A 22,927-nucleotide genomic window follows, 5' to 3' on the forward strand; every position below is an offset into this window, starting at 1 on the left:
CGTCATTCGGAGGTTATTATAATATGCGTTTTCAACAATTTTTACAAATTGAAATAATTTTTTATTCAACATTTTCAATTCCAAAATTGGTTTGACAGTTCATTGTCCCAGCAGCTGAGTCGATGCGTCTACCTATATTCTTCTACCATGATAACAAGTAAGCAAAGCCTATAGTCGTGCGGTGCCAACTATGTGATACTCTACTACACTACAATATTTTGGAATTCTTCGATTTTGAATAAATGTCATAAACCCTGCCCAGACGTTACCCTTAAGGTGAGAATACATAAAACGCTTTTTTGACTGGCTTTATGCATCGGTTGACTTCTTCGTAAAAGAACAGAGGAGCGTAAGACCAAAATCGAACTAAAACCAGTCAAAAAAGCGTTTTATGTATTCTCACCTTAAGTCATCGGCTGGCTTCTTTATAGTGTCAAATAGGCTCTTAAATATTCAACAATTAGATTAGTTTATTTTACTTTTTGACAAAACTCTTATAATGGCCAAGCCCGCAAGACATGATTGGTACTGTTCCACAAAATTGAATCTAAATGTTAGAATACATAGAAAGCTTTATTACATGTCTTAAGTCATCGGCTGGCTTCTTCGGAAAAGAACAAGGGAACGTAGGGCCAAAATCGAACTAAGTCAACCTAAAACTCTTTTGTTCCTCTACGAAGAAGCCAGCTGATGTCTTGAGCCAGCCAACATAGCCTTTTATGTACTCTCACCTTAAGCCTTCTCATAAAATGCAATAACATCATATCCTCTTAATACAGGTTTCGATGCATATGAAATGACTACACCATTTGTGTTAGCATCGACACAGCTGCTGGGACAATGAACTGTCAAACCAATTTTGAGTGAAAAATTATTCAAACTTGTAAAAATTGTTGAAAAATGAATATCACAACAACCTCCGATGAATATCATAACGACCCCCCTTTGGATTCTTCTAAGGTCTCAAGATATTCTTTAAAGTTCCTTGAGAAAATTTGCTTTATATTCCACTATTGGCTTTAATTCAGAGCTGAGCATTACATTTTAAATTTATTTCAAATTGGCAAATGTCGAGAAAACTTTTGAAGAATATAGACCGGCAAGATGCGCCAGCAAAATGTGGATGTGTTAAAACAGTTCATATGTTAATTCCCCATCATACAATTTTGGCGTAATTCCATAGTATAAAAATACAGGTAGTCGCATCGACACAACTGCTGGGACAATGAACTGTCAAACCAATTTTGGAATTACCACTTTTGAATGGAAAATTATTCAAACTTGTAAGAATTGTTAAAATGCATATCATAGCAACCTCCGATTGATGTTGTATAGGAAAACATATACAAATCTACTTAGTTTTGAAGAAACATTTAAAAAATTTTGACATATCAATGTACCCAAACTTTGATGCATCTATCTGTACAGGGTGAGATGAAAAAACTGCAACCAACTTCAGACCTCTGTCATTTCTAAGCCACTCGTCCGACAGCTGTTAAAATTATTCCAATGACAGTTCATTATTTTGTTTACAAACGTATAGAAGCATTTTTGTGATAATTTTCCTGACAAAAAGTTATTCGTGATGGAATTCAGGCGTGATAGTGTGATTTCTTTATATTTGGCTGGAACACCACAAGAGGCTATCATTAGAGCACTCCAACATTTAAATGTGAATAAATCTCTTGTGTCTCGCACCATCGCTCGTTACCGTGATACTGGTAGCGTAGCCCATCAAGGAAGTGGACGGAAGAAAACAGCAACATCAGCAGAAATGGTTTGAAAAGAAACTTTATCGAAACCCGCGTCGCACTGGCTGAAAAATGACTCATGAGCTGAACATATCGCAATATTCCATTCGGCAAATTTGGAAAAATGAGCTCGGGGTAATGCCATTGAAATTCCAAAAAGTGCAAGAACTTACAAACAACAGAAAGAAAATAGACTCAAAAGAGCTAAAGAGTTGCTTCGCTTGGCCGAAAGTGGTGAACTGCCGAATTTGGTTCTTTCCGATGAGAAAACATTCGTTGGCTAGCAGTTTGTAAACAAAAAAACTGATCGTGTTTACATGCTAAGAAGGTCAGCTGAAAATGTGCACCTTCGGTTGGCCACCAGAACTCAAGCGCCGGCCATGGTGATAATGTGGGCCGCCATAACAGCCGATGGTCGCTCTCCGCTCGTATTAATCGACCGTGGCATCAGAATAAATGCCGAATATTATGGTAAAAATATTCTGGAGGGTGTTTTGAAGCCTTGAACACGCAAACATTTTGGCCGCAGACCTTGGAGATTCCAACAGGAATCAGCACCATCACACTCAGCAAGCGCCATCCAAAAATGGTTACAAAATGAGGTTCCTCGCTTCATTTGCAGCGCACAATGGCCACCAAAATCTCCGGATACCAATCCGTTGGACTATTGTGTCTGGAGTATTTTGAAAAGCAAGGTTGCCACTAAAAAGTACCAAAGTGTCGATCACCTCAAGAAGCGCTTCGCCGGGAATGTGCCAAAATTTCATTTAATTGGTTTCATTGGCCGTTTGAAGGCCGTAATTCGTGCCAAAGGTGACCAATTCGAACAAATCTAAAATCATTCTAAAATTGTATGTTATTTCCGACATTTTTTGCTTTCATTCAATAAAATTACGAAAAAAATGTACAAGTTATGGCGTTTGACTTTGTTGCAGTTTTTTATCTCACCCTGTATTCTTCTACCATGTGTATTTCTATATCAACTCACGTTCTCTATAGTATTTGTTTGTTGCAAAAACCCTTAAAAATACAATGGGAAGTAAAAGCTTTCGTGTGAATGTCATTGGCATAAAAAGAATGAATAGTTTTGAAAACACTGTAAACATATGATAACCTTCTTAATTCTACCATGGTTGGTTGTTTAACAAAAAAAAATATAAATTGGCTGCTTGCTGTAGTTTTACAAAGCTCTTCTGCCTTCTTATTGTACCACGTTTGTACTCATATTGCATTGGTAATGAAACAAAGGCAAATATTTGGAGAAACTTTGAAGGTCCATAGCTTAGAAAATCTTAAATTTGGTAACTCCTTTTAGGGTTAACATGTCAAAATTTGTTTATTTATATACTACTCCTTGTTTTGATTTGAGATTTTATTCAAGTTGATAATCAGCTAATTTTGATGGAGGGTCCTATAATAAGGGCATCATGTTTATTTAAAAATAAATTGTCAACTTAAAGTTGCTTCCGTTTTTAGTGATGCACTGTGTTATGTTTCTCTCAAAATTAAAAGTTTGCAAACGATGCATCTTTCAATTTCAGTACAGCAGGCAATCAGCATGGATTACTATTGATTCACTCAAAATAAATAAAAATAGCGTTTTCATTTTTTTTGGAAATGTTTACGCACACACATACGCCAAGCATAAATGCCACAAAGCCACATCCTTTTCGTTCACACTCTCCAATTCAATTCATTTCGCACTCAATATTTATGACAAGTTTTTTGATATATGGTGCGGCTGCAGGAGAAGGCCCATAAAATATGGGAAAGCTTAAATTTTATGGACTGGACTACCAACAAAAAGTGAGTTGCTACCGCCTGTGTTGTACGATTTTTAGTACATTTTTTCATTTCCAAACTGAATGCACTTGCACCAATGAGATTGTTTTACATCCTTCTGACGGAAGCATTTCAATTTAAATGAAAACCGCCACCCAAAAAGATGAGAATTGAAATTCATGGAGAAAAATGTAATCTACTGCCCGGATTCCTTTACTACTAATTGCGCAGGAAAATATTTTAAAACATTGTTCCAGGATATCCTCTGGTGCCATTGTTGCTATTGCACAGCAAGAGTAGTTTTTTTTCTTTGGAGATGAAGGCGATAATGTTGATGTCGCCACTTTTATTTGATTTTGTTCCTTTTTGTGATGATGTGCCAAAAGCAAAAAATGTTAACTATCATTGTGTAAATAAAAATTTAACAGAATGAGACATAATAGTATATATGTAGGTAGATGCTTCAACGCATGAGAACATTGATATATCTTTTTTTTTAGATTTTTATATGTTTTCTTATATTACCATAATCTGCAGGCCACAATTATAAACCAATCGACGCGGAATTTTTCATAAAATTAAAGCTTAGAAGCCCGCCTATTTTGGTGGACTACGGACAACATTTAGCGGGTAAAATAAACCATAACTTTTATGTCAAAAATACGAAAATTTCCACTAAACCGCGAATTGTTTTAATCCCGGCGAAATCTCAAATACATTAAAAGGCCAGTTCTTACCATTACAGTGATTACAGTAGGTACAATCTATATGTAATAAAAATGATTTTAGTTATTCCATTTACAAGTTAATAACGGCTGGACTGATATTCACAATTCTCATTAATTCGGAACGGGTTTTGCCAGGAAAGTATAAAATCTATCGCGTAAAAATATGTCAATGCAAAATTTTTTGTCATATTTTGTATTGCACGTGTTTTTTTCCAATTTGACTTACAATTTTAAATTGTACATTTTCTAAAGTTTTGAATACCTAACAACACGACGTGCGTAAATATTGGGCAAATGCCCCCGGCCAAAAACGTAAAGGTGAGAATACAGAAAACGCTTTATTGACTGGCTTAAGTCATCGACTTGTTTTTTCCTAGAAGAACAAAGATGTTTTAGGTTGACTTAGTTCGATTTTGGCCCTACTCTCCTTTGTTCTTTTCTGAAGAAGCCAGCGGATGACTTAAGGCAGTCAAAAAAGCGTTTGATGTATTCTCTCCTTAAGGGTAACATCTGGGCAGGGTTTACGACATTATTTCAAAATCGAAATCTTCAAAAATAGATATGGACATAAGGCGAATTCCAAAATATTGTAGTGTAGTAGGGTATCACATGGTCGGCACCACACGACTATAGGCTTTGCTTAATTGTTATGCTATGCATCTTTTAAAAAGTTTTACAAATTTAAATAATTTTTCATTCAAATTTTTCAATTCCAAAAATTGATTTGACAGTTCATTGTCCCAGCAGATGTGTGGATGCGACTATCTGTATTCTTATACCATGGAATGAGAGTATTTTAATCATAATACGGTGTCTGGTTCATGGCATATCTCTGTGGTATTTTTCACTGTGACCTACACGATCTGTTTAATTGGCCTTTGATTTAACATCAGCAAGAGGGCATTTGGACTATTAAATGCACTCGATTTTAAATGTCAATACCATAGCGTATACGCCACGGCAATCGTATTCATAAATCCAGTGGATATTATTTGACGTATACGCCATGGTACAATGAAGAGAAGGTAGGTCAACTTTGAAAAAATTGCAAGTATAGAGGTTTACCTGTTTGGCTTGTAATGTCAGAATTAGTATCAAAACAATAAAAAATCAAACAACTTTTGCTTTTATTTTGAATAAATGATTGAAAAACGCGATAACTGAATGAAATGTCAACACTTCTTTTCAAAATCATGTACTATATATCTCTAAAGGATTATTTCGCTACAAAAACTCTAGATTTTGTAGATGCATACGTTGAAATAAACATTTTGAAAACACCCGAATTTGAATATTTTCTGAACAATTTTTTGTTATTGAAAAGAAAACACATACATAAACAAATAAAGATGACATATTAAGCCAAGAAAATAAAAAAATTGAAATCATATGGTATCATTGCCCTACCTTGATATCATTGTACCATGCACATAACTATGATTGTAATTGCAAACCCCTCATATTGAAAAAATGGTATGCGTTTTCATAGGTTCAATTCACAATAGCATGCATTTTGACAATACAAATGAAATCAGCTGGGAATTTCAACATGTCAATTCCACCTTGATTTAATTTATTATTCGAATTTTAAAGTTCAACATTTGTTGTTTCTATCAAAATACTCTCTGTGCTCAGATAGAGCACACAGAAATTAATTTCGATCGAAATTTTTCCGATATCGAATGAGCTACCACCTGATTATATTTTTACTGAGTGTACCCGACTTCTGTCACTCCTAAGGCTCAATTCTTGTTCTATGAAAATGTGAAATGAAAACTTTTATAAAGGGAAAAAATGTGAAATGAAAAAAAAATATAGAGAAAATATTATTCATTTCATATTTTCATAGAACAAGAATCCAGCCCCTGGATTCATCGTTTAGTACTGTATGTATACATAAACAAACATCCTCTAAAAGCCAATTTTATCCTACTTCAGGCATAAAAAATGTGAATCACTCTCTTGTCTGACAGCTGTTTTGACAGTTTAAAATAACGTCTCCACCATAGTAGAAGAATACAGATAGTCGCATCGACACAGCAAAATTGTAAACATATGATTACATGACATTACCTTCTTAGTTCTAGCATGGGTAAATTATAGAAAATACAGATGGCTTTATTATTATTCGAAGTGAGATTACATTGATTCAATTTTACATATACACACAATTCAATACCATACTATCCCAGCAACTCTAGAAATCGAACAGAAGTCGGCAACCATATAGCTTTAGCTTATTTTGCATTTGAAGTTGTTACTTTCACTTGACGAACTTTTTCTTTTTACCGGATGCTTTCAGTTGTAGTTGTGAGCTAGGCGAAGTCTGCGTTTTGGTTTTGTCTTTTTCTATTGAAAGGATACAATTCAGCTCGAAGGAGATAATCTTGTGAATGTCATTTAAGTTAATGTTTTCAAATAGTTTGTTAATGTCTCTACAAACTCATAAAAGTTCAGAAAAGTTTAGATTTACTTTATGTCTTAGTTTTAGTCTTTGTCTCTTAGATGTTGTATTAAAACTACAGTCTATTACTTAAGTCCTAACAACGTCCACCTGCAGTGACCGTTGGTGTCAGACTAAAAACAAATTAAAACAAAAACGTCAAACAGTATTTGATTTTTTCGTAAAAGAAAAGAAAACATGAAGACCTACGTGAAATAAAGAAGGCGAAAATTAACATACAGTCAGAAGAAAGTGGAACGCAAACAAATATTGACAGAATGATGATCTATTTGTAGCATAGTCCAATTATGGTCCATTTGTAGCATAGATAGCCGATAATATTGATAGGTAGCCCATCTCATAATTGAAAGGTTTCCTTCATCTAATGGACACATGAGTGGGGTTTTTGTCCACATACAAATTTACATACATATTTGTATCCTTGATAATTAATTAATCACCATAATTTTTAAAAGTTTCTTCAAAAATAAGTAGATTTGTATATGTTTTCTCATATATCACGCCAATTGGAGGTTATTATAATATGCAATTTTCAACAATTTTTACAAATTTGATTAATTTTTCATTCAAAAATTTCAATTCCAAAATTGGTTTGACAGTTTATTGTCCCAGCAGCTGTGTCGATGCGACTGTCTATATTCTTCTACCATAGTTTATACTGTGGCAGATTAACCCACTGGGTTTATTTGATACTGTGTGTTAATCTTGTGTGTTTTGGTACACTCCGACTGGGTATAAGTTGTCAGAAAATCTTTTTTACGAACACACACAAAAGAGTAAAAGAAAGTCTAATAAATACCTCAAAATATTTTGAAAAATTACAAGTTAAAAAGTATCGGTCGGTTTTGCCGACAGATGTATACACTCAGCCAATGTTCGATTACTTAAAAATATTTTGACTTCTATTATGATTATTCAAATATTTTACGCTTTATGCAGTTGGTTCTAAAGGAATATGCCAATATTAGCTATTTCGTATCGGAGCTAAATAAATATTATATAAATATTGTGACGTGCCAGGTTTGGACAAGTCTTGAATGGAATCGGATGTCAATTTCGCTTTTTATGAACTTCATGGGTATTCAAAATTTTCACCATTTGAAGGGGAGGTACCAGAAGGAGTGGGCCGATATATTTCATCTTCACAGCAGAACTTAGTAATAGAATTAATGGAATGTGGGAAATATGAAGAGAACCGTATGTTTATTTCGGATTTTATAATCGTTTTATTTACTCAAGACTTTGTCCCCCTGTGGGGAAGGTACCAGAAGACATAGTCCGATCTCTTCAAATTTATAAAAGATCTTGTGTTGATGGAAATATTGAGATGTACCAAGTCAAAATGGAATCGGATGCTTATTTCGATTTATGAGCTTCGTGGATATTCAAAATGTTGACCCTTTGTGGGGGAGATACCAGAAGGAGTTAATATAAATATTGGGAAGTGTGAAATTTGAAGACAATCGGACTCTTACATCATATTTTATGAGAGTTGATGGACCGATATTGGCCATTTTCACACCTGACCTAGCACTTACTCAAATATTAGGATTTGCAAAGTCGGAGAAAAAACGGATTATCATTTCGCTTTCTGGGCAAAAAATATATTTTTTGTAATTTTCGATCTTTTGTGGGAAGGTACCAGAAAGAGTGGACCGATATTGCCCATCTCCGAACTCAATCTAAGTTTGACAAAAATATTACGATGTAACAAGTTTGGACCAAATCGGATACTCCCTTCGAGAGTTATCGTGCGCACCAGCCAGCCAGACAGACAGACTCCACTCCTTCTGGTACCTCCCCCACAAATGGTCGAAATTTCCAAAAAAAATATTTTCTGCGCAGATAGGGAAGCAATAATCTAATTTTGCTCTAATTTTGCAAATCCTAATATTTGCGTCAGTTTTAGGACTCGTGCCGAAATGGATAGTATTGGTCCACTCCATCAGGTGCCTCTCCCACAAAGGGTCAAAATTTTGAATAATTATAACTCTTAAAAAATATGATGTAAGTGTCCGATTTTCTTCAAATTCCACACATCCCACTATTTTTATTAACCCAAGATCTGGTAGTAAGACGGAATATTTCGGTGCACTCCTTCTAGAACCTCCCCCACAATCGCTCAAAATTTTGAATATCCATGAACTTCATAAAAAGCAAAATCAACATCCGATTCCTTTCCAGACATGGTACATCTCAATATTTCCATCGACACAAGATCTGTTATAAAGATGGTAGAGATCGGATCATTTCTTTTGCTACCTGCCCCACATAGGGTTCAAAATTTTGAAAAACATAACGCTCAAAGAAAGCGAAATAAGCATCCAACTCTCTCGAAATTTCACACATACAAACATTTTTGCTATCTCAAGATCTGTTGTGAAGTTGCTATATATGTGCGAACCCCTTCCGGCACCTCACCCACAAAGGCACAAAATTTTCAATACTACTACTATCTGTCATAAATTGCGAAACAACTTAGCAATTCTTTACAACTTGCTATATATAAATATATGTCTCTCATCCAGAATCCCGCGAGGAATATGGAAATTATGATTTCCCAACTTAAATAAATTCAACATTGACGGAACTTACATGTCTTTTCTTGTATAATTAAATCACTCTTACGCAATCATAAATTTGACAACATTACTTTAATGAAATTAAAATGAAAGACGGTCAGTTTCCTGAATGGAACCATGGTACAATAACTTTCAAGGTTAATGTGGGAATACATAAAACGCTTTTTTGACTGATTTTTATTATTTGAAATTAGGCTTCCTTAATTCTTCCAATTTAATTAATTAACGAAGTTTTCCCATAAGTTAACTACATTTTTTAACTGAATGGGTCGCAATTTCCAGAACATATTCAATAGTTTTACAGCTTCCTGCATATCGCTCATGTAACAGTAACCAAGAATTTAAGCCACTTCAAGCGATTAGGCTATAATTCAATTATGTTCATGGTAAAAAAAAAGTTCGACCCGTCGAAGTTTCTACTTTCCTAGGATATAGTTTTGGTATTCTGTTTTGTACAGTTGCAACTTGCACATAATAATCAAAATGAGTTTTTTTTGCTGAGCTTATAGACAAAGGTTTTAGTTGGACGGAGCTCAATATCATATTCACGGGGAATCCGGAATCATGGACTCAACGAGTCTTCTATATTATGTGGGAATACAAATTTTTTCAATGGTATATGGTATAATAATTTCGAAGGTAGAGCAAGTTACAAGAATCTACCTTCAAAGTTGCGTTTTTCAAAATTTTATTATTTTTCCCTACCTTGTAATTGAATGAAAAATAATATATGGGAAACTAAAATGACCCAATTTTTGCCTGGTCAAGTTTTGAGGCATGTTTGGGATAATTGTCATACTGTAACACCCAAATAAACCGCATATTTTCCTCAGCGAAAGGGAACAACGTGATGCCCAACACATCTTTGTAAACAAACCGATCCATAACTTCATTTATTTCATGGATAGGCCCAAGTTCATAGAAAGAAAAATAGCGCCAAACCATTTTTGACACTACCTCATGCTTTACTTCACCCTTGCAACAATGCGGCATGAGTCTTTCTTTTTTTTTTTTTTTTTTTTTTTTTCACCATAATTTTTTATGTCTAAGCTTTTAATATTAAACGTAGACTCATCTCACAACAAAATGTTTTTCCATTGAGCTGAATTCCAATTAATATTATCGTTTCCGAAAGCCATCCTGGCTTTCTGTTTTTTTTTTTCAAATATAAATGGCTTTTTTGATAACTTACGGGCACACAGACCAGCTGCCACTACTCGTCTACGCACTGATCTCGAGCTTATATCCAATGAAAGCTCTCTCACCGATTCAGTTGAACTCTTAAATGTTTGTTTTTTTTATTTTTCTCACAATTTGTTGATCAGTACAGGCAGAAATTTTTCACGGCCTTCATCCTTTATACAGTATTTTTTGCTTACCTGCACAATCAAAAATTGCACGACATCTTGTGCAGCAATGCCCAAAATGCAGGTAGCTTCATTTCATTTATCTGCACAATGAAGCAGGTATCTTTAATTTTACTTAAGTGCACAAAAAGTGCAGGTATCTTTATTTTCTATTCGTGCACAACAAAGCAGCAATATTTATTTTACTTACGTACGTGTAATAGCCAGCCAAAATCAATGGGGAATCTTTTAAAGTTTATAATACATTTATTAAGTGGTTTAATTATATTAAACACAACAATTGAAACTAATTTCAAGGAAACACCACTTTATTCAACAACACAAAGTAAGTTTTCTCATGAATTGTCTAGGCAAGCGATGCTCACCATTAGCGTCATCGAAACTTCAAACAAAAGAGTGTTCTCTTTTAGCTCATCAAAAGTAGTTAAGCAATGGATAGACAAACTCAGAGAGACAAATTCACAACATATGTATTAATCATCTTTTAGTGTGGGAGAGGAAGCGAGAATATGTTTTTAATGCATGCTCTTTTCTTGTGTTGTTATTGTTTTTGTGAATACAAAAACAAAAACGAAGTGGTAGTTTTTAGTGTCTTTTTTGAGTTTGCAAAAAATTTTCTTGTGCAGATAAATACAACTTTTGTAACCAAATTAAAAAAAAATTACCAAATTTTCGAGGCAGGAATGTCCAATGTGCAGCTATCGATTGGGCACTTAAATACAATTCAAATAAAGGGATTCAGAAAAAAATGACATAAAAAAAGTTTTTTGGTCTGCAAAGGCCAATGCGCAGCTAATGTTGATGCAGGTAAATAGAAACCACTGTAGACTGTTATGAAACTGGATCAATACAGTTTCATAAAATCGACTTTGTATACGAGAAATCACAGGAATATTTATGAAATATTTCTCGGAAATCATTTTCTACGATAGCTTGTTTTCAAAGTCACTGTTAATTTTCTGTTTTATTCATGTACTGTATTTGCTTCTAGCCATTTTTAAACTTTTTTGGGCAGTGCTTAAAAAAGTGAAACCAAACAGGTGCTGTTGTAAAAAACTTCTCAAAAATGAATTATGACAAGCGAAATTGTTGACGGAAGCAAAAAACGATAAATATAATAGTAAAAACAACTGAAACTTCAGCGATCATATGAATGTTCAACGGGGTTGCTTTTGTTTTGTCCAAGCCAAAATCGGGTTAATTGACTTTACCATACATTAATTTTTATATAAAAATGAATTTTGGTTTTTTGTTTTAAGTTTTTAAAAAGTGAATCAAGTGCCTAATTTAAAACTAAAAAAAAAACTGTCTCATTTTCTTAATTTTTAAAAAAGTTACAGGGCATTCATTCTCTTTGTAATTTCAGTTGCTTTAGTTTTGGCCACCAGTGTATGTGTTGTCGTTGTAATAGATGCCTTCTGCCTTTGTTGCAATATGTATGTTTCGCTTAAATCTAAACTCCAAATTCACGCAACAAAATATTTTCTTTCGCTTTCCTGGCCTTGTGCCAGCATCCCAGCCACCACACGCTTTCTGTGTTGCGGATTTTCACAAGAACAAACATTACTGACAGCTTTAATGTTTTGTTGCTTCTATAACTGAAACTTTGGAAATTTTAAATGGTACATAGCATTGTTGCTCTCTCCATAATTGTTTTCGTTGTTTTGCTAAAAGAAAGCTAACGAATAACATGCAACATTGTTTTGTAAAATTATTACCATAAAATGGCAGTGATTTATTTGTGTTCAGCGGAAAGTTCCGTTTCCGTTCTTTCTTTTACATGAGTATGTAAGAAATTGCGCGTGTGTTTGTACAATTGTTATGTGGCTGCCACAATTTGCATCTGTACAACAAACACGCAAATTTGTATATTTAGTTGTTTTGCAAAGCTCTAAGTCAAACGGAGATGGTTTACGCCAGTTTATTGGTGTTGGCGTTTAAGTTTGATTCAAACGAATTTTTCCGTCTCGGGGAGTGTGTTTTGTACATTGAGTGATATTATTCTTCGCCTCTTTATGCACTTTCAAAGTACAGATGAGTAGATCGAAACTATGTTCACGGTAGTGCCAATGGCTTCTTTCACATCTTAGAAAGTTTTTCAAAGGTTGATTCAAAACAGCGTATTCGGAACCCTTTCAGAACCGGACATTCTCCCAAGAAATGCAATATAGTTTCGTCTTGATTAAGGTTGCACAAGCTACACTTTCTTTCTCTACTATTTGCGTTGAACCTAGTTCTATTTAGATTAATCATTTCGAGCCGGATCGAGAATTGAATCTACACCCAAGCGAAGCGGTCGCATTCTTTTCTCGCCCTCTTACACCGTTTATTCTCGAAAAAATTCGAATCAGCAGATATCGTACATATTTCTAAAAGGTTCAAAATATCATAAACAGCATGGCTCAATTAGAAAGGTTGCTCAACTTCAAGGAAACTAGGAAGATACAACTCTGTAACGGAGTCTTATAGTGTCAAATAGACTTTTAAATATGCAACAGTTGGTTTTGCTTTTTACAAAATCTTTATATTCGGGAGAACCCGCGAAACAATTTCGGGGTTATTCTTCAGGGTTAAATCTAAAATTGTAGGACAATACAGTTTTATCACAAAATTGTACAATTTGTTACCCATTTACGTCGAATATTTACATTTGCAAGAATTTTAAATAATTTCAAATTACAGGGTAAGATGAAAAAAATGCTACCATCTTCCGACTACTGTCATTTTTAAGCCACTCGGCCGACATATGTTATAATTATTCCAGCGACAGCTCATTATATTGTTTACAAACGTACAAAACCAAATGCTTTTGAGAATTTTCCAGAAGAAAAGTTATTCGTGATTGAATTCAAGCGTGATAGTGTGATTACTTTATATTTGGCTGGAAAACCACAAGTGGCTATCGTTAGAGCACTCCAGCATTTAAATGTGAATAATTTTTTGTGACTCGTACCATCGCTCGTTACCGTGATACTGGTAGCGTAAGCCGACGTCAAGGAAGTGGACGGACGAAAACAGCAACATCAGCAGAAATGGTTCGAAGAGTAAAGAAGCGACTTCATCGAAACCCTCGTCGCAGTGGCCGAAAAATGGCTCGTGAGCTGAACATATCGCAATATCCATTCGGCAAATATTGAAAAATGAGCTCGGTGTAAAGCCATTGAAATCCCAAAAAGCACAAGAACTTACGTAAAATAGACTCAAAAGCGCTAAAGAGTTGCTTCGTTGGCCGAAAGTGGTGAACTGCCGAATTTGGTTTTCTCCGATGAGAAAACAGTCGTTGTCCAGCAGTTTGTATCTCACCCTGTATTGTATTTTTTTATTCACAACAATACACACACATACACAAAATCTGTTTATGTTTGGACAGAATAAGGGCACCAAAAAAAAAAAAAAAAGAAAAAAATTGTATTTAGGGGTTAGCTTTGTTCTACCTTCAGTTATTTGGCCATGATAAACAGTTGTATATTTGTCATTTTAAAATTGTTCCATTATAAAAGATATGTGAAAACTACGTGATGACATCGAAAAATACGGGAATAACCAAGTCAAATTCTTGAAAAACGATGAAATGTGATTTCGCACCATGGTGACTGCAAAACATGCTGAGATGCACCTGGAAAAAAAGAAGCCAGCCGATGACTTAAGCCAGTCAAAAACGCGTTTTATGTATTCTCACACTAAGGGTGGAAATACATAAAGCGCATATTTGGCTGGCTTAAGTCATCGGCTGGGTTCTTCCTAGACTCCTTCGTTCATTTCCGAAGAAGCCTTCCGATGACTAAAACCAGCCAGTTAAGCGCTTTATGTATTCCCACCTTTACCTTGTAATAATTATACCATGGACTGTCACTTACATGTTAAAAAGTAGGGTTGCCGAACGATTTCCTTTATGAATTTTTGGGAGAACAATATTTCGATGTCACGAGAACTCAGCTGTACTGTATCTGTTATACGACACGTGACCACTAATGCACATATATTGTAGAATCAACCTTCAGTGAATTACACCGAATGTGCATTGTTTATAGTGTTTATTATAAGAAGAGTCATAATGCTAGCCACAACTGGAAATTCTTTGGCGACTGCATCGGGCATTCCTGATAAATCATGGCAGCCAAACTTTGTAACATTGGAAACTACGTAAGTAATGTACAATATTCCTTAGAAAAATCATAAAAACTATTCCTCTTTTATTCATAGAATGGGCGAAATAACCATTGAATTGTATTGGAAGCACGCACCTAATACATGCAGGAATTTTGCCGAATTATCAAGACGTGGTTATTACAATAATGTGGTATTTCATCGGATCATTCGTGATTTTATGATACAAGGAGGCGACCCCACCGGCACTGGCCGAGGCGGTTCATCAATCTATGGTGGCGAATTTGCCGATGAGATTCATCCAGACTTGAAGCACACAGGTGCCGGCATACTTTCTATGGCAAATTCGGGCCCAGATACGAATGGCTCACAATTCTTCATCACATTGGCGCCAACACAATGGCTAGATGGCAAGCATGCCATATTCGGTAGGGTGTACACGGGAATGCAGGTTGTAAAACGCATTGGTATGGTTGAAACGGACAAAAATGACCGGCCGGTAGACAGTGTGCGAATTATAAAAGCAAAAGTTGAGAAAATATAGCTGTGCAGTAGTGAACGTGAATTTTTATTATAATTATTAATTTTTTGTAACTTAAAAAAATATACACATAACTATTCTAATACATTTGAATATATGACTAGTAAACCAATTATACATAGATATAACTTAAAAATTACTCTGCTTAAATATTAAAATGTACGACTAAATTAGAGGGCATAATGGAGCTACAAAGATGTCATCATCTAAGATTTCGTCTTTTGTTTCCTTCTATACGGTGTTATCCAACATATCGACAAGACGCTTTATTTCGCGGCTGAAAAGTAAAAAAAACAAGTAATGCGATAAGTATAAGTTTCAATGTAAAATTGTAAAAAATAAAAATGTTAAAATATAAAATACATAGAAATAAAATGTGTGTATTCAAACTAATTTCGATGAAGGTTTTTCCTATAACGGATGCGTGTTTTTTGCACCTTATTTTTTTGTTGTTGTTCGGTGTGATATCCTACGCTGCCTGTGGTAAAATTATACAAGGCAATCTCCTGCTAATGCATTATATATGATATACATAAAGAAATAGACTACGTGAACAATGTGGATCGTAAAAAATAATCTGCAAGTCTTATTACTCGAATGTGAAAGAAATGCTCTTAGATCCCCATTAAATAAATTTAGCTTCCTTTATATTCCAATCATGGTATAGTTAAATCAAGGTAACTTCAGTTAAAAATTAATATCTTGCCATACATTCTTCTGTAGATTACCTTGCCACATTTATCTTCATTGACAACTGGTTCCCATCTCTGATTTGTGTATATACAATGGATTTAAAAATATCTCAGAAAACAATTTTACATTCTATCAAGCGGGACTGAATAGTATTCACTCTAATGCGGTCTCCGAAGCCATTGAAGGATATAGAGTGGATACTGTGCTAGGAGACCATCCCCTCCCGTCGCAGCTGAAGAACGAGAGCTACCCCGACAAACCCGAGTAGTTTTGGCTCAATTACGATCCGGATGGTGCAGCCGCCTAAATTCTACTGGGCCCGGATTAGCAGCGACGTGCAGAACATCTGCCCAGTCTCGTTATGGACACAACCCATACAAGATGCATCCTTTTTGAGACTGCACTTAGAGGCAGAACCTGATTGAATGGAGTCAGAAAAATGGAAACCGAACGGACACATATGTATGAGCTGGTACAACAACAACATTCTTCAAAATCACCTACTGGGTAAAGATCTATTTTCTTTTGTACTACTATTAAATATAAATTTGTATACTATACGGAACTTACATGCGTCCGCCAAGTTGCTCAGTAGGCTGCATAGATTTTGAAATTTCTTCTGTCTTTGCCATAATTGTGTACATACACTTGATGTTAGCGTCCATACTATCCGTTAGCTTATTTACTGCGTTTTTATGTACTTCCACATTATCTGCCGTAATGGATGATATTGAATGCAGCAAATTACACAAATTTTCCGTTAAGTTATCTACTGAGGCTGCTAAATACTGGGCCTCAATTTCGATATCATTGAGAACATTGGCATCGATTTGAGGTATAATAGGTGTTTGAAAAAACTGTTTTGTCATACCACCAACCCCGACATTACCAGCAATAGATGCACACGGTGTACTATGATGTGATTCTGCGAAGTAAAATTTAAAGATTACAGAACTGAACGATGCAAAACTGCTATAATAGCATACCTTCCCCAGCCTGTGGACTTGCTAAACGCAACTTTTCTTCCAGATTCTCGGCAACAAAATGTCGCATCTGTCCTTCTGAGTTTTCTGTTCCTTCTAATTCGTAAGGTATTGCATCACTTAAAAGGCTTTGTGGTCGTTTAGGTGTTTTGTTGCTGTTATCGTATGAACTACTTTTAGAGTTTTCTTCATCGTCATCCTCATCTTCCACGCTTTCATCATCCCGTGCTGGATTTGTGGCGGTTGGTGTCAAATCATTTAATACACTATCTGGTACTGGTCCTGCATACTGGGCTAAGAATGGAATTTCCTTATACGAAGACATGTCCGAATTGGATGTAGATGTTTTACGAGTTTTTCCAGTTTCCGATGTCAATTCACCTCCATCAGCATCATCTGGTAAACCATACCTGGGTCTTATGGGTATATCCTGGACTCTTCTAGCCATTATCAAAAGTTTTGTTTTCAAGTTTTTTTCTAGAGGTGGTAAGAAAAAGAATTCAATATCGATAGTTTCGATACTTTTAAAAGGGTAGATATCGCATGAAAGTTTTCCTACCGATATTGTCGGATGAAATGTCTGCGCCATGGTAGAAGAATATAGGTAGATGCAGAGATTATAAATTTTTTCGAAGTGTGCCCGACATCTGCCAATACTCTGAAATAAAAACAAAATATTCTTAAAATAATTGACGAACTTAAACACTGTATTTATTGGTATAAGTGGACAACCAAAATAGAATGCAATAAAATTTCCAAAAAATATTTGTTATGTTCCAGAACAGCAAAAATGTAAAAATGTTTACTACGATAATCGGTTTTCCCTCTATGATATTGAAAAAATTGCAAAACTAGATATTCGTAATGCATAGTAAAATAATTCCCTTACTCAAAAATTTTGTTTGTTGATTTTAATGTGAATTTATACGAAAATACAATATGAATAGAAGAAATTATTGTTTTTCTACCAAAGATTTATTATGTCATTAAGTTTACAAATTTCATTCACGTTTTCAACTTTTTGTGTAAATTTTGACATTTTGAACAAATTTTGTATTTTTCTACTTTTAAATTCTGCTGGAGAGACACTTGACAAACATTTTTTTCTGTCGATACAAACATTTTCAAAATGTTGCATCTTTTGTTTGCAGTTTTCTGTGGAAATTTCAACTCGTGGACAAAATGCATACCTCGAATGGGAGAGAATGTAAATACGCCATTCAACATTGTAGTTTTCATCCATAATTTTCAGTCTTCCCAAAATTTTTTAAAATTATTAAAATTAAATTTTTCTATTTTAATATAAATGTCAAAATTTATTTTTTCGATAAAGTCTCTCATTTGTTACGGATGGGACATATTTTTTCGTTGTTCTGAGAGTGTTTTAATTTGAACAATGTGAAGAATTAGGTAGTTTTTTCATAGTTAAGGGTCAAACAACGAAAAGAGAGCGAATCAAGTGTAGTGGAAATGCCACATAAAGAACTCCTATACGGAAACATTTTCGGCTCTAGAGTGTTCCCTAGTATTACTGCTGTACTCAGTGACGCTTTCCGTTAGTATGTAAATTGCGGGTGAAAATTGTGTATTCTCATAAACCTTATAAATGCAACATAATCATCCTATTCTTTTCGAATTTTGCACATCCCAGAACGTATGGGATGCAGCTTGATTTGAAAAATTTTACGATGCCTGTCCAAAAAAAATTATAAGTGTCGCATAGTTGGTACCATCGTTTAGGGTCTTCTTCGGATTTGAGAACAATAAAAAAACATCCATTTCGGCCAAAAATTGTTTTTGTTTTGCAAAGAAAACATGTTTTCATATTTTCAAATTCAAAATTTACATTTTTATTTTGAATTTGAATTTATGTCATGAAAATCATTTTGACAATGAGATGTTGTCAGATGGTCAGTTTTGAAAAAATTGTAAACATATGATTGCATGACTTTACCATCTTATTTTTACCATGCTCAGCAACTTGTGATAGAATAAAAGAAAACGAACGGAACTATTACTTGATGTAGCATCACCGTCGCACTGTTGAACTCTTCATGCAGCAGAAAACACCTTTGTTTGCCACAAAAGTCGATTAATCGATAAGTTGAAAGTCGAGCTACGTATCCCTAACTTTCATCGCGCAGAACGCGTTTAATTGTAGGAAAAAATACGACAAAATTTCCAAAAGATTTTAGAGTAGTTTAAAATAAGAATTTAAGTGTAAAAAATCGAAACAGATCGCTGTAAAAATATCATAATGTGTAAATTCGTCGCGTATTGAAAAAGATTTACGTGCAATTCGAATATTTACACAAGAAAAAAAAAAAAAAACAAAGAATTTCTCCTGTGTTATTCGACCAACTCGTCCAAATTGTGTGTTTGCCAAATCCACATATACAACATACACACACACGCATCTACACAGAGACTCGCCTGACGTGACAAATGGCGAGCTGTACAATGTGTTTTAAAATAAAATCAGAATTTATTGTTGTAAATCTATATCTATAAAAGAGGAAAATGTTTGTATGTTTGTTTGTTTGTTTGTTTGTTTGTTTGTTTGTTTGTAATTTATGGACTCGAAAACCGCTGAATAGATTTTCCTGAAAATTTCCATATATACTGCAACATCGCCTGAAAGTAACATAGGCTATATACATTTTTGAATTTCCACTTGGAACTGGAGATATAGCACCAGAATCGGAGGTACCTCCCAAAAATTTAGATTTCATATGCACATATCTATTGATTGGTTGAAGATACAGTCTCCAAATTTGGAATACGTAACGGAATTTGAAACAAAAATAAGTTTGCCAAATTATATTGTAATCGGTTCAGATTTGGATATAGCTCCCATATATATTTTCGACCGATTTCGTTCATTTGATGCCTCAAACACAATATGAATGTTCGATTCCAATGAAATTTGGAATGTGTGACGGGATTTAATCCGAAAATAAATTTGTCAAATTATATTGAAATCGGTTCAGATTTGGATATAGCTCCCATATATATTTTCGGCCGATTTCAAGCAGTTGATGCACCAAACACGCTATGTATCCCCAATTTCAATGAAATTTGAAACGTGTGATACATTTTATCTAAAAAATTGATTTCCCAAATTATATTGAAATCGGTTCAGATTTGGATATAGCTCCCATATACATTTTCGGCCGATTTCATGTATTTGGTGGACCAAACACGATATGTATTTCCAATTGTAATGAAATTTAAAATAAGTAACGGGATTTAATCCGAAAATAAATTTGTCAAATTAAATTGAAATCGGTTCAGATTTGGATATAGCTCCCATATATATTTTCGACCGATTTCATGTATTTGATGCCACAAACACGCTATGTATCTCTAATTTCAATGAAATTTGGAATGTGTAGTGGACATTAAAACAAATATACATTTGTCAATTTTTATTAAAATCGGTTCAGATTTGGATATAGCTCCCATATATATTTTCGGCCGATTTCAAGCAGTTGATGCACCAAACACGCTATGTATCCCCAATTTCAATGAAATTTGAAACGTGTGATAGATTTTATCTAAAAAATTGATTTCCCAAATTATATTGAAATCGGTTCAGATTTAGATATAGCTCCCATATACATTTTCGGCCGATTTCATGTATTTGGTGGACCAAACACGACATGTATTTCCAATTGTAATGAAATTTAAAATAAGTAACGGAATTGGGAGCCAAAATGAATTTGTCAAATTAAATTGAAATCGGTTCAGATTTGGATATAGCTCTCATATATATTTTCGACCGATTTCATGTATTTTATGCACCATACACGATATGTATGTTCGATTCCAAAGAAATTTGGAATATGTAACGGGATTTTGATTAGAAAATAAATTAGTCAAATTATAATAAAATCGGTTCAGATTTGCATATAGCTCCCATATATATTTTCCGCCGATTTAACATATTTGATGCACAAAACACGATACGTATTTCCGATTCCAACGAAATTCGGCATGTGTGGCTAAATTTGGTACAAAAATAAACTTGACAAATTATATTCCAATACGCTCAGATGTGATTATAGCTCCCATATATATACTCAGCCGATTTCACATATTTGATGCACCCAAAGCGAGAGAGACAAAATCTGGCACCAGCAAAAATTGCCAAATTACATTGAAATCAGTTGAGGTTTGGATATAGCTAACATATATATTTCGGCCGATTTCATACATATTATGCACCAAACACGATATATATGACCGATTCCAATGAAATTCAGAATGTGTGGCGGAATTTGGTTATAATAATAAATGTGTCAATTTAATTGGAAATTAGTTAAGATTTGGATATAGCTCCCATATATATATTCTCGGCCGATTTCACATATTTGACGCACCAATTTCAATTAAATATGAAAGGTGTGGCGGAGTTTGGTGTAAAAGTAATTTTTTTAAAATTATATTTAAATCGGATCAGATTGGGATATGATTTTAATAAGAACCATTGACCCACAACGCCCTAGGCTAACACTAAAAAACAACACAACAATTTATTTGAAATACGCTTATTACGGCGAAGTATGTTGCTATCTCGAATTCACTAATTGCAATAGAAATGCCACTCTACTTAAAAAAAATTGCAGTTTCCTGCACGCTTGGTATTTGCTATGAAATAAATAAATCCAAAGGACAAACCCTTCGTGTATGCATGTCATGTTACTGCTTTTGTAATGATTTTGTTTATTAACGCATTAAAGTAGTGCAATATTTTTTTTTAATTTTTAAATTTGTTTGTCTTTATCCAACATATATTCGTAAATAAAATTTTGAATGCATATAAAATCAAAAGGGGTAGCGAAGCGCACCGGGTTCAGCTAGTTATAAATAAAAGTAAAAAATTTGTATGTAAAAATTGTTTCAAAACAAGTTTGAAAACAACAAAACCATACGGATTTGAAGTGCAGTGAAAAGTCATTGAATAGAAAAAGAAAACCTAAAACCTATTTAGAGTGTATCAACCCAGAAGCAGAATCTGTGGAAAGAAGCACAGCGATATCTCTTTACACTGAACAAAAGTATAAAGAATAACAAGTGAAGTGAATAACCACAAACAGAATACAAAACAAAATCACAAGAAAATGTAAGCAAATCTTAATTTTATTATAGCAGCTTAGTGTGGCTTGTGTTTGTGTCGTGTTTGCTGGCTGTTGTTGTTATATACACATTTACATATATAGCTTATTTTTCACTGCTATTGTTGTGTTTCTTTTTTGTTTTCGAAAACAGCCAAGAACCGTGAGTGAGCGAGACAGAAAAAACGACGAAAATCAAAATAAATAAATGGAAAAATAGCGCTGTCTTTGTTTTGCCGCATATTTGTGGCTGTGTATAAATGTAAATTGTATTAATTCAAAACGAGGTTTTTGTTTAAAAAGAACAAGTGCAAATTAAAAAAAAAAAAATAAAATCATAACTTACCATCAATTTGGGTACTTCAACAATAACACAGCCCTCCATAATGTGAAGTAAAACTAGTGGAATGTAAATGCGGCGTAATGTAGACGTATTGTAACAATAGAATGGCGTGATTTCAACAGTTGAAGAACCTCTTAAAACTCAGGCGTGACGCCTTTATACTTGGGACATGCAAGCATACAGCAAGTAGTCAGCTAAAAGCTATTGGCTATATTGCACGGGTCCTCAGTTTTAACACGACTATACTTTCTAGAGAGAGATGGACCCCTGGACAAGCCTAGGCTACATATCTGTACAACACAGGGAGATAAGCAGGGAAAATTTAGATGTTCACCAGTTGGGTCCTCCCGAATTGTTTTCGAAAGGATCGAAAATTGAAGAGGGCGCCGAATCCGAATCCACTAGTGAAGAAGTGGGGCGAAAAGACAAATCGTCTTTAAACATAAGAATCTTAATTACATCCTGTTGT

At 34.4% G+C, this 22,927-nt stretch overlaps 3 protein-coding genes across 7 annotated transcripts in view; 2 read left to right on the forward strand and 1 right to left on the reverse strand.

Annotated features, from left to right (window-relative positions):
* Positions 1-14,666: 14,666 nt before the first annotated feature.
* LOC101887601 (peptidyl-prolyl cis-trans isomerase-like 1) lies at positions 14,667-15,434 on the forward strand. The gene is made up of 2 exons (XM_005190063.4): positions 14,667-14,817; positions 14,878-15,434. The coding sequence occupies exons 1-2, from the start codon at positions 14,729-14,731 to the stop codon at positions 15,323-15,325; spliced, it is 537 nt and encodes a 178-aa protein (XP_005190120.1). The 5' UTR covers positions 14,667-14,728; the 3' UTR covers positions 15,326-15,434.
* On the reverse strand, positions 15,329-17,544 carry LOC101887424 (BLOC-1-related complex subunit 6). Its single transcript, XM_005190062.4, has 3 exons — positions 17,002-17,544; positions 16,586-16,940; positions 15,329-15,599 (listed from the first exon to the last, which is right to left on the reverse strand). Exons 1-3 carry the CDS (start codon positions 17,444-17,446, stop codon positions 15,554-15,556), a joined length of 846 nt encoding a protein of 281 aa, XP_005190119.1. The 5' UTR covers positions 17,447-17,544; the 3' UTR covers positions 15,329-15,553.
* A 4,301-nt stretch (positions 17,545-21,845) lies between these two features.
* Positions 21,846-22,927, forward strand: part of LOC101891841 (homeodomain-interacting protein kinase 2) — a 135,491-nt gene continuing 134,409 nt past the window's right edge. For all 5 annotated transcript variants that reach the window (XM_059131530.1, XM_059131532.1, XM_059131533.1 and 2 more), the window contains exon 1: positions 21,846-22,123. The gene's annotated coding sequence lies outside the window, so the exon portion shown is untranslated. The remainder of the gene's footprint in view (positions 22,124-22,927) is intronic.

This window comes from Musca domestica, unplaced genomic scaffold (genome assembly GCF_030504385.1).
Source record: "Musca domestica strain aabys unplaced genomic scaffold, Musca_domestica.polishedcontigs.V.1.1 9, whole genome shotgun sequence".
NCBI lineage: Eukaryota > Metazoa > Arthropoda > Insecta > Diptera > Muscidae > Musca > Musca domestica.